The sequence below is a fragment of the Chaetodon trifascialis genome, chromosome 7 (assembly GCF_039877785.1).
Source record: "Chaetodon trifascialis isolate fChaTrf1 chromosome 7, fChaTrf1.hap1, whole genome shotgun sequence".
NCBI classification, from domain to species: domain Eukaryota; kingdom Metazoa; phylum Chordata; class Actinopteri; order Chaetodontiformes; family Chaetodontidae; genus Chaetodon; species Chaetodon trifascialis.
This window is the reverse complement of record NC_092062.1, coordinates 1,132,887-1,146,875: the sequence shown is the minus strand read 5'-3', so window position 1 is coordinate 1,146,875 and position 13,989 is coordinate 1,132,887. Positions and strand designations below refer to the sequence as shown.

Here is a 13,989-nt window from a genome sequence, read left to right as displayed (position 1 = left end):
GGGGTGGTGTGTTGTCCTGCATGGCAGGAAATGATCACTCCACATTGCTGAAGCCAAGGGATCTATCATTTCACTTCTGCTTCCTGCTCTCTTACAAAGCTGATGCTTTTCCTTCTTGGTCTTTGCTTTACTTATATTTTTTTGCTGATATCCTGGTTTTTCTCCCAAAGGTTTCAGAAAGTGAATATTGGATAGTTAGAAGTCACAGGGACTTAAATCTATGCCACCATCTTTTTATTACATCTTCAGCACTGTGTCAGCATCACCTCCAAACAGCAGAAGCCTCTTTGGTGTGTCTATGATTGGAAACATGGGGTCAGGACTGAGACAACATGGAAAAATCTGTGAGCTACACAGAGTGTGAGGCTCTGACTGAGACACCACTAAATCAGGTGTTAAGGCTGTCCAACAGCCTTCCCCAGTGACACTTCTTAGTGGCACAACAGCCGTGCTAGACTGGCACTAATGCTCAATCCCCGTCCTTAACTCTTACTGCAAAACAGGTATGACATACTCCATAAAAACTATGCTGCAACCAGGTAAATTAATCACGTCACTAGTATTAAGGCTGACCAAAACCCAAGAAATAGCCGCAGAACCACTTCTAGGCCGAGGTCCAGATGTTGGTAACTCCAATCCAACCTTGGGAAATGCATTGAATCTTTCAGCAAACTCCTTGCCCTGAATTCCTGGCTGACATCGGAATGCCTCAACCATGGAATAAAGTTTGTTCACAATTTCAGTATCTTTTGGAACTGTAAAGACCGCTTTAAGTCTGATGGGATACATCCAAACATCACTGATTACAGACTGCATTGCGCCAATGTGCAACAGGCTCTTTTGATGCTGTAACAGAGCAAGAATGTAAAGATAGGTGCAAAGGCCAGCATATTCAAGCAGTCTGTATCTCTCCCCTGCACCAGACCTTCTGCTCAACATTACTCAACGCATTCAGAAGATGCCTCTGTCCCAGTCAGGGATCCAACGCCCCTCTCCTCCCTCTTCATCACAATCTACAGGGAACTAACATCCCCCCTCCCCTCCAACATCACAATCTCAAATCAAGGTGTTAAAGTTGCTAAACTCAAAGCTCAGTCAAACTGGAGAACTATTAAACAACAGTGACAAACGAGTGGCATGGTCAAACACATCGTAGCCATCACAGACCATCTGGTACCTGTCTCAGTAATATTAAATTTGTCATTGTTCATCCACAGTCAGTCTTGTCTCCTATCACAGAATCATTACAGCTAAAATAAGCTCTTTTCAATGTCAGATCATTGGCTAATAAATGATCTAATAAGTGAAAAGAATTTGCATTTAATGTTTTTAACGTTGAGACCTGGCTAAACTGCCCTGCCGGTGTGGCAACACTGATAGAGGCCACTGCATCAGCGTAAGGTTTGACAATCGCTCTGAGGATTTTATACCTAACAGCAGTCAGGGTACCATTGGTTATGACATGGAGGTCTGACCCTCCAAGGATATGCCTCCCCAGACCCTCACTGACCCACCACCAAACCAGCCATGCTGGATGATGTTACAGGCAGCATAACATTCCCCACAGCGTCTCCAGACTCTTTGACAGCTGTCACATGTGCTCAGTGTGAACCTGCTCTCATCTGTAAAGAGAACGGGAACCAGTGCCGGACCTGCCAATTCTGGTGTTCTCTGGCAAATGCCAATCAAGCTGCATGTTGCTGGGATGTGAGCACAGGTCCCACAAGAGCACATGGGGCCCTCATGGAGTCTGTTTCTGACGGTTTGGTCAGAAACCTGCACACCAGTAGCCTGCTGGAGGTCATTTTGTAGGGCTCTGGCAGTTCCTCCTGTTCCTCCTTGCAAAAAGGATCAGATACCGGTCCTGCTGCTGGGTTGATGCCCTTCTATGGCCCTGGCCAGCTCTCCTTGAGTAACTGGCAGTCTCCTGGTATCTCCTCCATGCTCTTGAGACTGCTGGGAAACAAGGCAAATGGTCTTGTGACCACACGTATGGATGTGCCATCCTGGAGGAGCTGACTGGGCTGCAGGTACCGCCTCATGCTACCAGTTATGACAGTCAGACAAAGACAATAACGATAAGGAGCAAGCAATTGTCTGTGGCCACCACATGCAAAACCACTCTTTTTGGGGGTTGTATTGCTTTTGCCTCTCCATTGCACCTGTTGTCACTGCACCAAAGCAGGTTTAAGTCACATTCACTTGTGCTTCCGAAATGGACAGATTGATATCCTTGAAGTTTAACTGACTTGGTGTTATACTGTGATTATTAAGTGCTTCCTTTATATTTTTGAGCAGTGTTTTAATAAGCATATGACTGAAAATGAGGCTATGTTTGGGGTTCATGATCCAAGTGACTGTGAATAAACTGGACTTTTGTAAGTTTGAGCTTAAAGACACAGTAAATATATAAACTTGAAACCAGCTGTGAAGAACTCATAAAATGTAGGTGTATCAACAGTCAAATTAAGTATGTAAAAAACTATTTAGCATTTTAAATATCAATTTATGAACACACAGGCCTCACTTTCTTCACTAGCCGTTTTCTTAATTTTAAGATTTTTACAATAGATAATTATATTACTCCAGTGTTTTCTGAAGTTCTAACAATGTTCTGAGCCAATTATAGTGGGGGAAGATTAGGTGGCCAGATAAAACCCCTACTATTACTATTGCCATGAGATCATCTGCACCACTGCACTGGGATTTTTATTAGGTCCAGAGGAAAGCCTGCCCCCTATAAGCCCACTGGCTTCACTTCCAGCAGCTTCTTTCTTTTTCCCTGAAAACCTCTCTTCCAAGTAATAGCCAATCTTACACCTGCTCAGCTTCCTGCCTTCAGCAGAAGCACAATATATGCTGATATGGCTACTAGCAAGACAAAGAACTGCCAGAATGTTTAAAATGTTTAAATTTGGGGATGATTACAGAAATATGGGGGTAAAACAGTGGCAAGTTAAAAAGAGCTAAAGGTTTCAGCAGTTACAGCAAAATGAAACTCTTAAGAAGAGAACACAATATGAAGGTACAACTTCAACTCCTCTTAAAAAATCATTAAACATTTATCACTTCTCAATTCATAAAGATTCTCTCTCACACACACTCACACACACACACACACACACACACACACACACACACACAGCTGTAAAGTTAGCACTTGCCATTTTGAGGCAATTAAAGACCAACAACATATCTTAGTTTTATTTATGAAACACATTTCCCTCCAAAAAAGAAACTTTACAGTACATAAGACAGCTTAGTGTGAATCAGGCCTGAACACCAGCAGTCTTCCCAGTTCATGCACACTGAAGAGAAAAATGCCTTCAGAATACGTGTACATACTGGTCACACAAAAGGCCTTAAATAATACAGAGTAGGTATGGATGTGCTGTACTATCACTGACTGCACTGTCTGTACACTCAATCAAATGAAGCGTGCACACATCTATCCATCGTCTCAGTGAAAAGCTAAGACTCCTGCTGATCTAGGGATCTTTGAAATATGGAATGTCAGACTTACACATAGTGTGTTCAACCCAAACGCAATTCAGTAAACAAAATGTCAGTGCATGGTGGAGGTCAAATTGAGTTGTCCAAAATAAGAATAGTCATAATACAACAGCCATGACTTATATATCACAATATATATATATATATATATATATATATATCACCCCCCCCACACACACCCCCACCCCCCACCCCCTTTGAGTGTGTGAAGTTTGGCAGGTTGCACATGCATAAAAAGTCTTAGAGCAACTTTAGTGATCAATCATCTGATGATCTTTACACTTCAATACCATCACAAGCCTCTGATTTTAACATTTCATTTGAAAAACTTTTGATACTTTGATTGTTACGTAAGCTTAAAATGTGAGAACTGGAAGAGTTCTGCAAAATGAAGGAGCAACAGTGTTGGACTAGAAACACAGTGAGGTCCTGACTCACCAAGCAAGACAAAACACAGAATCACACAACAAAGACTGCATCCAACAGCAGGTGACAAAGAAGAAATTCTAACAATGATGACAATAATTTGGTAAAGTCCTCACAGTCACCAGATCAATGGGGGGTTTTGGAGCCATGTTTGGGAAAGATTTCATTATGTTCTGTCTGTTATATTTGGGATTTTATCTATTTGTTGTCTTTGTTTTTACAGTAAAGCACTTTGTAATTTTGTTTTTAAAAGCTGCTGCATAAAAAAATACCATTGTTACTTAATGTTGGGTTCTACTTTTATTTGCCACCTGCATGTATGCACTGTGCCTGTGTCAGAGGAGATGCCTTGTCAGTGGTCTGTGTTCCTGCCAAAAAACACTGATAACAAAAACAAACTAATGAACCATTTTCAAACCACTATAACAGTCTCATTCTCTAGATTAAATCAAACTGTTTGACAAGAAATTGCAAATGAAACTTTGTTGAAGGAACAACGAAAGGCACAAGTAGGAAAAAAGGAAAAACTGATGACTGAACAGCCAATCAGAGATTTCTGACTGCCTCTCTATTCAACATACTGGGTTAGCTGAGCGGTCACTGATAAGGAGCAATAAGACACACAGCAAGGCTCAGCACAACTCCAGGTGACGCCAGCCTGTAGATCAATAAAAAGTGCTGAACTGTCACCTTGGAATATCAGTGCCCCGGTCTGCTCGTCAATAAAAACCTACAATCAGACTGCTAAAACACTTAACACTTCACCATGTCTTGAACTGTGCATCTTAACAAGTTCATAAAGTGATGGCAGGAGCTACATGTGCAGTTCATTTCAGAGCTGACAGACATGTGACTGGACTCTGAAGCCCCGCACAGAAAAGAAACACACAGTTGTTTAATGTCATGTTTGGTAACACAAAATGATAAAGTGCCAGCAGCTAAGCACAAACTGATCAGAATGTACACTCAGTGGTCACTTTATTAGGTACACTTGCAGACCTGCTCATTAATATAAATATCTAATCAGCCAAACATGTGGCAGCAAGTAAATGCATAAAAGCATGCAGACACGGTCAAGAGGTTCAGTGGTTGTTCAGACCAAACATCAGAATGAGGAAGAAATGTAATCCAGGGAGCTGTAGTTCTGTGGGCGAAATGCCTTGCTATTCTAATAGACAGGACAGCAGACACGTGCTTCAAGCTGACAGGAGGGCGTCAGTTTCTCACATATCCATGTTACACCAGTGGTGCAAAGGAGGACACCTTCGAATAACACATGTGGGTTACACAATGGATTCCACCCATCAGCTAAGAGGAAACCAAGTCTACAGTGTGCACAGGCTCACCACAGCTGCACAGTAGAAGATTGGAAAAAAACTGCCTGGAGTGAGGAATCTCAATTTCTGCTGCCAAAAGCAGATGGCAGTGTTAGGATTCTGTGTAAACAACATGAATCCATGGATCCACCTTGTGTCAACACTTCAGGCTGGTGATGGTGGAGTAATAGTGTGGGGAATTTTCTCTTGGCACACATTAGGCCTCTTCTTTTCTGACTGTACATTGTTTAAATGAAACCTTCTAAAGTATTTGCAATATACGTAAAGTCACTAAGTCAGCAGTAACTGTTTGACAAATTGTGACAACATGGAGCAGAATGTTCCCAGCACCTTGTTTAATATACGACATGAAGAACCGAAGAGGCTGTTGTGGGGTCAAAGGCAGGTCCTAAAGGCAGGTACACTGATTCTATCTGATATAAGCTTACTTACTCATTGTAGTATGAAATTGTCTAATATTTCTATATTTCAGCCAGTAGAAGCTGTGTATCTGCTGTTCATTTTGTAATTACTCACTGCTATAGATAGAAATTGAAAAAAAAACAAACTGATTACTGAAGTCCCCTTCACAATAAAGCTCAGTGGTTGTTGTAGGACATTTTGTCAGGATGGTACTGAAGTGTTAATTAGTTAGATATACATATTGTATCAAAGTCAAAACTGACAACACATATAAAAGTGTGACTCTCAGTGAGACCACAGTGATAGTACACTTCTCTCTGCTGTTCTAACAGATTTTATGCATACAGTACTATACAGAAAAACAGCAAACGCTGGAGTTTGGAATTTGGCAGCGGGGGTCAGAGAGCTTGCTGTTTGCTTCAGTCGTTGATCAGAGCCAGGATCATGCTGGGCAAATGGGGTGGGAAAGATACGTGTTAATATAGAACTCACAGAGCAAACAGCTATTATACAGCCACTATTATACAGTGTGTGAGTCAGTGAGCGTAAGCTGATGTAAACGGCCTTGGACAAGTCACTAAATGTCAGTGTGTCTGTAAATGCTGTTGTTCTCACCTGTACAAATAAATGAAGAAGCAGAGCAAGTGGTAACCCAGTTTAATCATTGCCTCCTTCATGTGTGACTTTAGTTGACCTCGGTTGTGGATCTCAGTGGGGTCAAACACACCCATGTTTCCCATTGGCACCTTCATGTACCTGTACGGACAAGAGGGACAAGACAGATTAAAGCCCACAGCTTTACTGCACCATGGACAATAAGACATGAACTCTGCTAAATCATATAAGACTGAGTGTGTGCTCAACCCAAGAGCAATTCAATAAATAAAACAGCAGTGCATGATCGAGGTCAAATTCAGTTGTCCAAAAAGGGTTCTGAACAGCTTCTTAGCTATTCCTACGCCGCCGACCCAGAGCCTGGTTCTGCTCGAGGTTTCTGCCTGTTAAAAGAAATTTTTTCCTCGCCACTGTTGCCAAGTGCTTGCTCATGAGGGAATTGTTGGGTCTCTGTAGATAAAGAGCATATACCCAACCCTACAGAAAAGCTGCCGGCGCAGGAAACAGCAGCAGCTGTATGAGCATACGAGAAACTGTGAAAACTGGCCAAAAATAACATGAGATTATTCCTTCTAAAAAGCAACACATAGGTTTGAACCATTTGAATATCTATTTTTGTGCATCCTGTCCATACGAGGAAAAAACAATGAGATATTACTTATATGTTATTTCAGCATAAACATGCCTTTTAAAAGATCTGCATACCTATAAATTTACAAAATAAACCAATAAAATAATGTCCCATACATTGTTGTGTTCCAAGTGACTAATGAAAACCAACAATTTTTGAAGTTATCAGTATTGAGCCAGCATGCTGCAGCTGGTAAACGTGAAATGAGCTGCAGTGTAAGTGTAATTTGTCACTGTCAATTTGCGTCCACTAAAAGTGTTTGGTTGTGCCACTGACACGCTCAATTTGTGATTCAAAGTGTCTGACAACATTTTGGAAAGAATCCCTACCGTGCCAAACATTTTTGTTAAAGAGTAAGATCCTTTTTGTTTAACCAGAAACAGCAGTTTTATTACTCTCACCAAAGCTGTCAGACTCCATTTACAGGAACAGTGATTTTATCTTCATAAAACACACTTAGAAACAAAATAAAACTAAGTAAAGCCTTCTTCAGTTATCTTTTACTGTTAGAAAAACCACCACCTAGCCTGGTTTTGTTGAAATAAACTACTAATTCACCAAATAAGGAGAGGAGCAAGAATGAAGGCGGATATCAGAGAAGCAGCGGGGGAAAACAGTGTCCAGAGTAATTACTGGACAAAAGAAACTCTTTTGTGACTCCTGTCTGATGGTGCTCCTTTTCCCCTCACAATCAAAAATCAATTTTCACAATCAAATATGTATGTTCTCTTTAGGAATATTTTTAGAATATTCGTTGACAGCCCAAGAGCATACAGTACCTATAAATGTTCCAGGCTGCTACAGGCAGGTTGAGGAGGAAGATGAACCAGCGCATGGAAACCAACATCAGCATTGTAGAGAGACACTGGCCGACCATCTCTGGAATTACCCACTGGAAATACAAAATATCAAACATCAAAATTCAGAAATCATAGAAATCATTTTAGTAATACACGAATATCTATAGCATTTACAAAAACAAATATAAAAATCAGCTTTAGTAATTGTATGTCCATCATCATATAATACATGAAAACAATTAACAAGGCACCACAAATAAAGGCAAAATCTCAGGTATATTTATGTAAATGTTAGTGATGGGTCATACCATGCTGCCGCTTCGGAGCTTTTGTCGAGAAACCCCGGAAGTGTTTTGTGAAGCGCGTATCGACACTCGTGTCAGTTAGGGTGAGTGACATCACTGATGACGTTCGAAGCTTCGCTGGATCAGGAATTGGTTCAAGTATCGGCGCGATTTATATACCGCAATGGAGCCGCTCACACTTCGTGGGTTAGTGTTGGCGATTTGTTGGTTTGTGTGTGACATAGAGGGGCATTTTGATGGAGCCTGTGACAAAGAGAAAGTTTTCCCCCGTGTGAGAACATCTTGATCTGATCTCTCCCAATAAAATACACACGTGGACAAAATTGTTGGTACCCTTCGGTTAATGAAAGAAATACTCACAATGGTCACAGAAATAACTTGAATCTGACATAAGTAATAATAAATAAAAATTCTATGAAATTTAACCAATGAAAGTCAGACATTACTTTTCTTATGCTTATTCAACCATGCTTCAACAGAATTGTTTAAAAAAATAAACTCATGAAACAGGCCTGGTCAAAAATGATGGTACCCCTTGAAAAGACTGAAAATAATGTGACCAAAGGGACATGTTAATCCAAGGTGTGTCCACTAATTAGCATCACAGGTGTCTACAATCTTGTAATCAGTCAGTGGGCCTATATATAGGGCTACAGGTAGTCACTGTGCTGTTTGGTGTCATAGTGTGTACCACACTCAACATGGACCAGAGGAAGCAAAGGAAAGAGTTGTCTCAGGAGATTAGAAAGAAAATAATAGACAAGCATGTTGAAGGTAAGGGCTATAAGACCATCTCCAAGCAGCTTGATGTTCCTGTGACTACAGTTGCACATATTATTCAGAAATTTAAGATCCATGGGTCTGTAGCCAACCTCCCTGGATGTGGCTGCAGGAGGAAAATTGATGACAGATCAAAGAGATGGATAATATGAATGGTAACAAAAGAGCCCAGAAAAACTTCCAAAGAGATTAAAGGTGAACTTCAAGCTCAAGGAAAATCAGTGTCAGATCGCACCATCCATCATTGTTTGAGCCAAAGTGGATTTAATGGGAGACCACCAAGGAGGACACCATTGTTGAAAACAAATCATAAAAAAGCCAGACTGGAATTTGCCAAACTACATGTTTGACAAGCCACAAAGCGTCTGGGAGAATGTCCTATGAGAAAAAAATTGAACTTTTTGCCAAGGCACATCAGCTCTATGTTCACAGACGGAAAAATGATGCATATTAAGAAAAGAACACTGTCCCTACTGTGAAACATGGAGGAGGCTCTGTTATGTTCTGGGGCTGCTTTGCTGCATCTGGCACAGGGTGTCTTGAATCTGTGCAGGGTACAATGAAATCTCAAGACTATCAAGGGATTCTAGAGAGAAATGTGCTGCCCAGTGTCAGAAAGCTTGGTCTCAGTCGCAGGTCATGGGTCTTGCAACAGGACAATGACCCAAAACACACAGCTAAAAACACCCAAGAATGGCTAAGAGGAAAACATTGGACTATTCTAAAGTGGCCTTCTATGAGCCCTGACCTAAATCCTATTGAGCATCTTTGGAAGGAGCTGAAACATGCCGTCTGGAAAAAACACCCTTCAAACCTGAGACAACTGGAGCAGTTTGCTCATGAGGAGTGGGCCAAATTACCTGCTGAGAGGTGCAGAAGTCTCATTGACAGTTACAGGAATCGTTTGATTGCAGTGATTGCCTCAAAGGTTGTGCAACAAAATATTAAGTTAAGGGTACCATCATTTTTGTCCAGGCCTGTTTCATGAGTTTATTTTTTTAAATAACTCTGTTGAAGCATGGTTGAAAAGCAATGTCTGACTTTCATTGGTTAAATTTCATAGAATTTTTATTTATTATTACTTTTGTCAGATTCAAGTTATTTCTGTGACCATTGTGAGCTTTTCTTTCATTAACCGAAGGGTACCAACAATTTTGTCCACGTGTGTAAGTACACTGTCAGTAACACTATTACACATGTTTTGTGTTTGTTATGCAATGTAGGGCTGGGCGATATGGCTGAAAACTGTATTATAAATTATGTATGTAACTGTATGTAAGCAAATATTGGTCGATATCGATAATTATTGATATTTTTTGTGGCCTATTTAAAATAAGGACCAGGAGAAAAATAAATTAAATTTAAACATTTTTATTTTAAATTTAACCTCCCTCTGATTATAATCCCCTCAGCTATCAAGGCAGAAAGAAAAAGAAATGTCAACACAACCATGGAAAACACCCAAATAATAAATGTAAATAAAAGTGTAAAAATGTAAACAAAGAGAAACCTAAAAACTTTTTTCTGCAGGTTTGCCCGGAAGTTCACAAGCTGATTCAGCTTCTGGTGAATAAAATGTTTTCAAATATGTGCAGTGTTTCGTAAACACAGCAGAAACTGAGGTGGACTTGACATCTGTAAACAAACATAATAGACAGTACAATAAGACTGACTGAACTATAAAACCAGCCTAGACATATGAATAACTTTAGTCACTCTTTTTAATCTATACATACATGAACTATTCAATTATATTTTTATTGCAAGTGAAAAAAAAAGCACGTGTAAGAGATGTTTATAACCTGGCTTCCCCACAGTGCTCAGTGAAGCATGTCTTTAGCTATATGATATGCCGCTGCCTCCGTTATGTCTTCGTGCCTTTTAGATGATTTGTCATCAGGCACTGAAGCAGATACCTCTGCATGGTGGTCAGCTGCTTGTGTGGTGGTGCTGCGGTTGCAGATGTTGTTGGATGTTGGCGAATACGGCTGCGCTCCAAAGAGTGAGCGCGACTAAGGTGGTTAAACAACTTTGTGGTATTACCGGTCTTGGTGCGGACGACAGTCTTGCATAAGTTACAGACCACATTGGTCTGACTACGGTCCGACATAAAATCCAAAAAACTGCCATACTGGCGAGCTGACTTTCCCTGTTTTATCGCCAATTTCTTCGCTTGCTGCAGCGCTCACTTTCTATTTCTCATCTCACTCCTCGCAGAGCATCAAACACGAGACAACGAGATGGCGCAACCGAATGATATACTGTTACATGATTGGCGTGTTAGTGTGTTACTCCCCCTGATCAGAGATTACTCTCTACGTTGCTCGGTTACCTGAGAGCCAGTGCCTTTGCTCATGCAACCAACCTTGCTTCGCCACTTGTGGTTTCTTCCGACGAAGAAAAAAAAAATATTGAATGTTTTATCGAACACATTTTTTATTGATATTGATTACGTGTCTATCGCAAGACATATCGTTATTGTTTTATTGCCCAGCCCTGATGCAATATACTATATTCTTCACTTGCTTTTCTTTAAATCCAAGGTGAAGTGTTTGTTGTGTGCTAAAGAATTGGGGTACAACAACACCACCTCATCCATGCTGAGGCATTCTTGTGCTTTGCATGAAAATAATGAGGGGAATGTGGCTGAACCCAGCCCATATTTTGTTTCTGAATTAAAATAAAGTCCTTAAGTTGCACAAATTCACTGTTCCCCTGTCATTATGAGTTATTCAGATGTTGACAAAATGATTTATTGATAAACATTTGACAAGTAATATTAGCTTCCATTGTCTTGTCATGTTACATACTCATAATACACTAAACAAAAATATACATTTTATTTACATGAATGAATACATGAATGATACCTGAAATGCATTTATTAGGATGAAGTGATTTCATTTTCTTGGCAGTCATTCCCATGGCTGCACTGTTGCAGGACAGTCTTGAGTGTATTGCAAATTGATTAAATTACAATTACCTATAATTTATAGGCTCCGCTCCGAAGCGTCGGCCTGGTATGACCCATCACCACCTATAATATATCTGGCTGTTCAACAGTCTTTGACCAGCAGGAGGGGGTTGTGTACATGAAGCCTCGAGAAATGAATGTTTTTGTGAACCATTTGGCTAGAAGGCTTCAAGGCTTCAAGGCTTAAAGAAGCTTCATTTCACCATCACTAGTAAATGTCCTCTGACAGTGATAACGCAGACTATCATGACTTACTTTGTTCAGCTTGGAGCAGCAGGCTCTAGCATTGATGTAGTCACATTCTAGATCTGACAGGGTGATGATCTGAGCTTTTAGTTAAGGTGCCGTAAACTGGTGAGTATCTTGCACATGTTAAATACAGAAAATGTTTTTTTTTTTTTTAAGCAAGTTATGTCAGCATCTTCATTCCTGTCTTCTATTTACCCTATCCAATTGGACTTTGCTTAGAAGAAAAACTCAATGTAACTTGCACTCTGGCAACCTTTTAGAACTAACTAAAACTACCCAACTGACAGTGACACCCAAGTGAAAATTCCACAAAAGGATGCAGATACAAGTACATCAGATGAATGTTGGCCACGTTCTGTTGACAGGGGTCACCCTTGGGCAACATCATACATATTGGTGTACAAAGATGTGTCTCTGTTGCTGAGGAAGAATCCTCTATCCCTCCACAAAAACTGTTTGAAGCTGCTACTTTTGTTTTACACAACTGAATCTAATTCGTTACATATGTATAATTACTAATTTTGGACATTTATTTTACCCCATTTGATGGTTTACTGCACACTAAAAGTCTGTTTTCTTCATTATGCCATGAACATGATGGAAACCCCATTGAATAATTTACCACAACAGTTGCATATTATTTACAAGGTTTTTAACTAAATTTGATCTAAAATAGTGGTATATTAGTTTGGGATTGGATGGAATAATCTGTGACGTATCGTTGTGTGAACAACTTTAAAAAAGTCATTAGTAATGTAGATACCTTTGCTGACTCACAGGGCAACATTAAATAGTGACACATTTAGCGTAGAAGTGGCAGTACCAGTAACAACAATAGAAGTAGCAAGCTACAGATAAGTGTTTTTTTTTTTTATCTTCGTCTATGGTTATGCTGATTTAAAACTATCCGTGTAACTTTCAGTTTTGTTTTTATGTTCCTGTGTTATCATACCGTTACTATGCGGTTAAGACAAGGTTCCACTTAACTTACGATATCGTTTGTTCACGTTAGCATATGACTGACACTAGTAACATGGTGGCTAACTGGTTAGCTACTTAGCGTTAATGTAATATACTGCTATAAACAACGGAGTTCGAAAGAGCTTTCGGCCAGCTAGCCGGTCTGGTGTTTAAGATGCCCACCAGAAAACACAGCTGAAAAGGATACAAAGTAGACGGAGAGGAAAATCAGTGCACAGCAGTCCACAAGTGACAGAATGAACACAGCCGCTTCCATCTTTCTACTTCCGTTAGTGACTTGTTTTCGTTTCCGGACCGTTCTCGAGCCTATGCGGCCTGAGACACTGACAGTTATTTTATTGCAGTACTGCCACCTAGTGAACTGGAGTGGAGCTTATGAGAGCACAACCAGAGCAGCTGTGCAGAATAAATCACACAGCTCACAAAATGACTTGGAAAAGACAAAATATGAAAACTTAAAAAGGGTCATATGTATGACTTTTAAATAGTTATAATGCAAATGAGCAAATGTGAGGAATTATAATTTACAAGTTTCAAGAAAACATCTTGATTCAATTCATTATTTTCACTAATATCAGTCATTTGCTTTATTGTAACAAACAGTACTCTCTACAACTGTGTGATTATAATTATCTGGAAAATATGATGTAGCGTCTATCCTCATTAAGATATTATGAAATATCAAAAAGTTCAAATTGCATAGTTGGTACCAACAGTTTAGTATAAGCAAGTACTCCATAACTTCCTAGAAATACTATAAAAATAAGTGTTATTCAGTACACAGAGAAACTCATGTGCATGTGTGTTGGAAGGGTGTGTTCATGAAATTTGTTTCCACCTGGTGAAAGGTAAGGTGTCCCACAATCATATTTTCAGTCAAAAAATGCTTATGCACAATATAAGCTTTTTTTCTTTTTTTTTTTTTGGCAGAGCAGTGACTCACCCTGCTGACACTCATAAAAAGTGGGCAGGGCTG

General features: G+C 39.9%; 1 protein-coding gene across 1 annotated transcript; it reads right to left on the bottom strand.

Annotated features, from left to right (window-relative positions):
* Positions 1-3,184: 3,184 nt before the first annotated feature.
* On the bottom strand, positions 3,185-13,287 carry cnih4 (cornichon family member 4). The gene is made up of 5 exons (XM_070967368.1): positions 13,201-13,287; positions 12,039-12,107; positions 7,704-7,816; positions 6,294-6,434; positions 3,185-6,125 (listed from the first exon to the last, which is right to left on the bottom strand). Exons 1-5 carry the CDS (start codon positions 13,267-13,269, stop codon positions 6,098-6,100), a joined length of 420 nt encoding a protein of 139 aa, XP_070823469.1. The 5' UTR covers positions 13,270-13,287; the 3' UTR covers positions 3,185-6,097.
* Between the last annotated feature and the right edge of the window lie 702 nt (positions 13,288-13,989).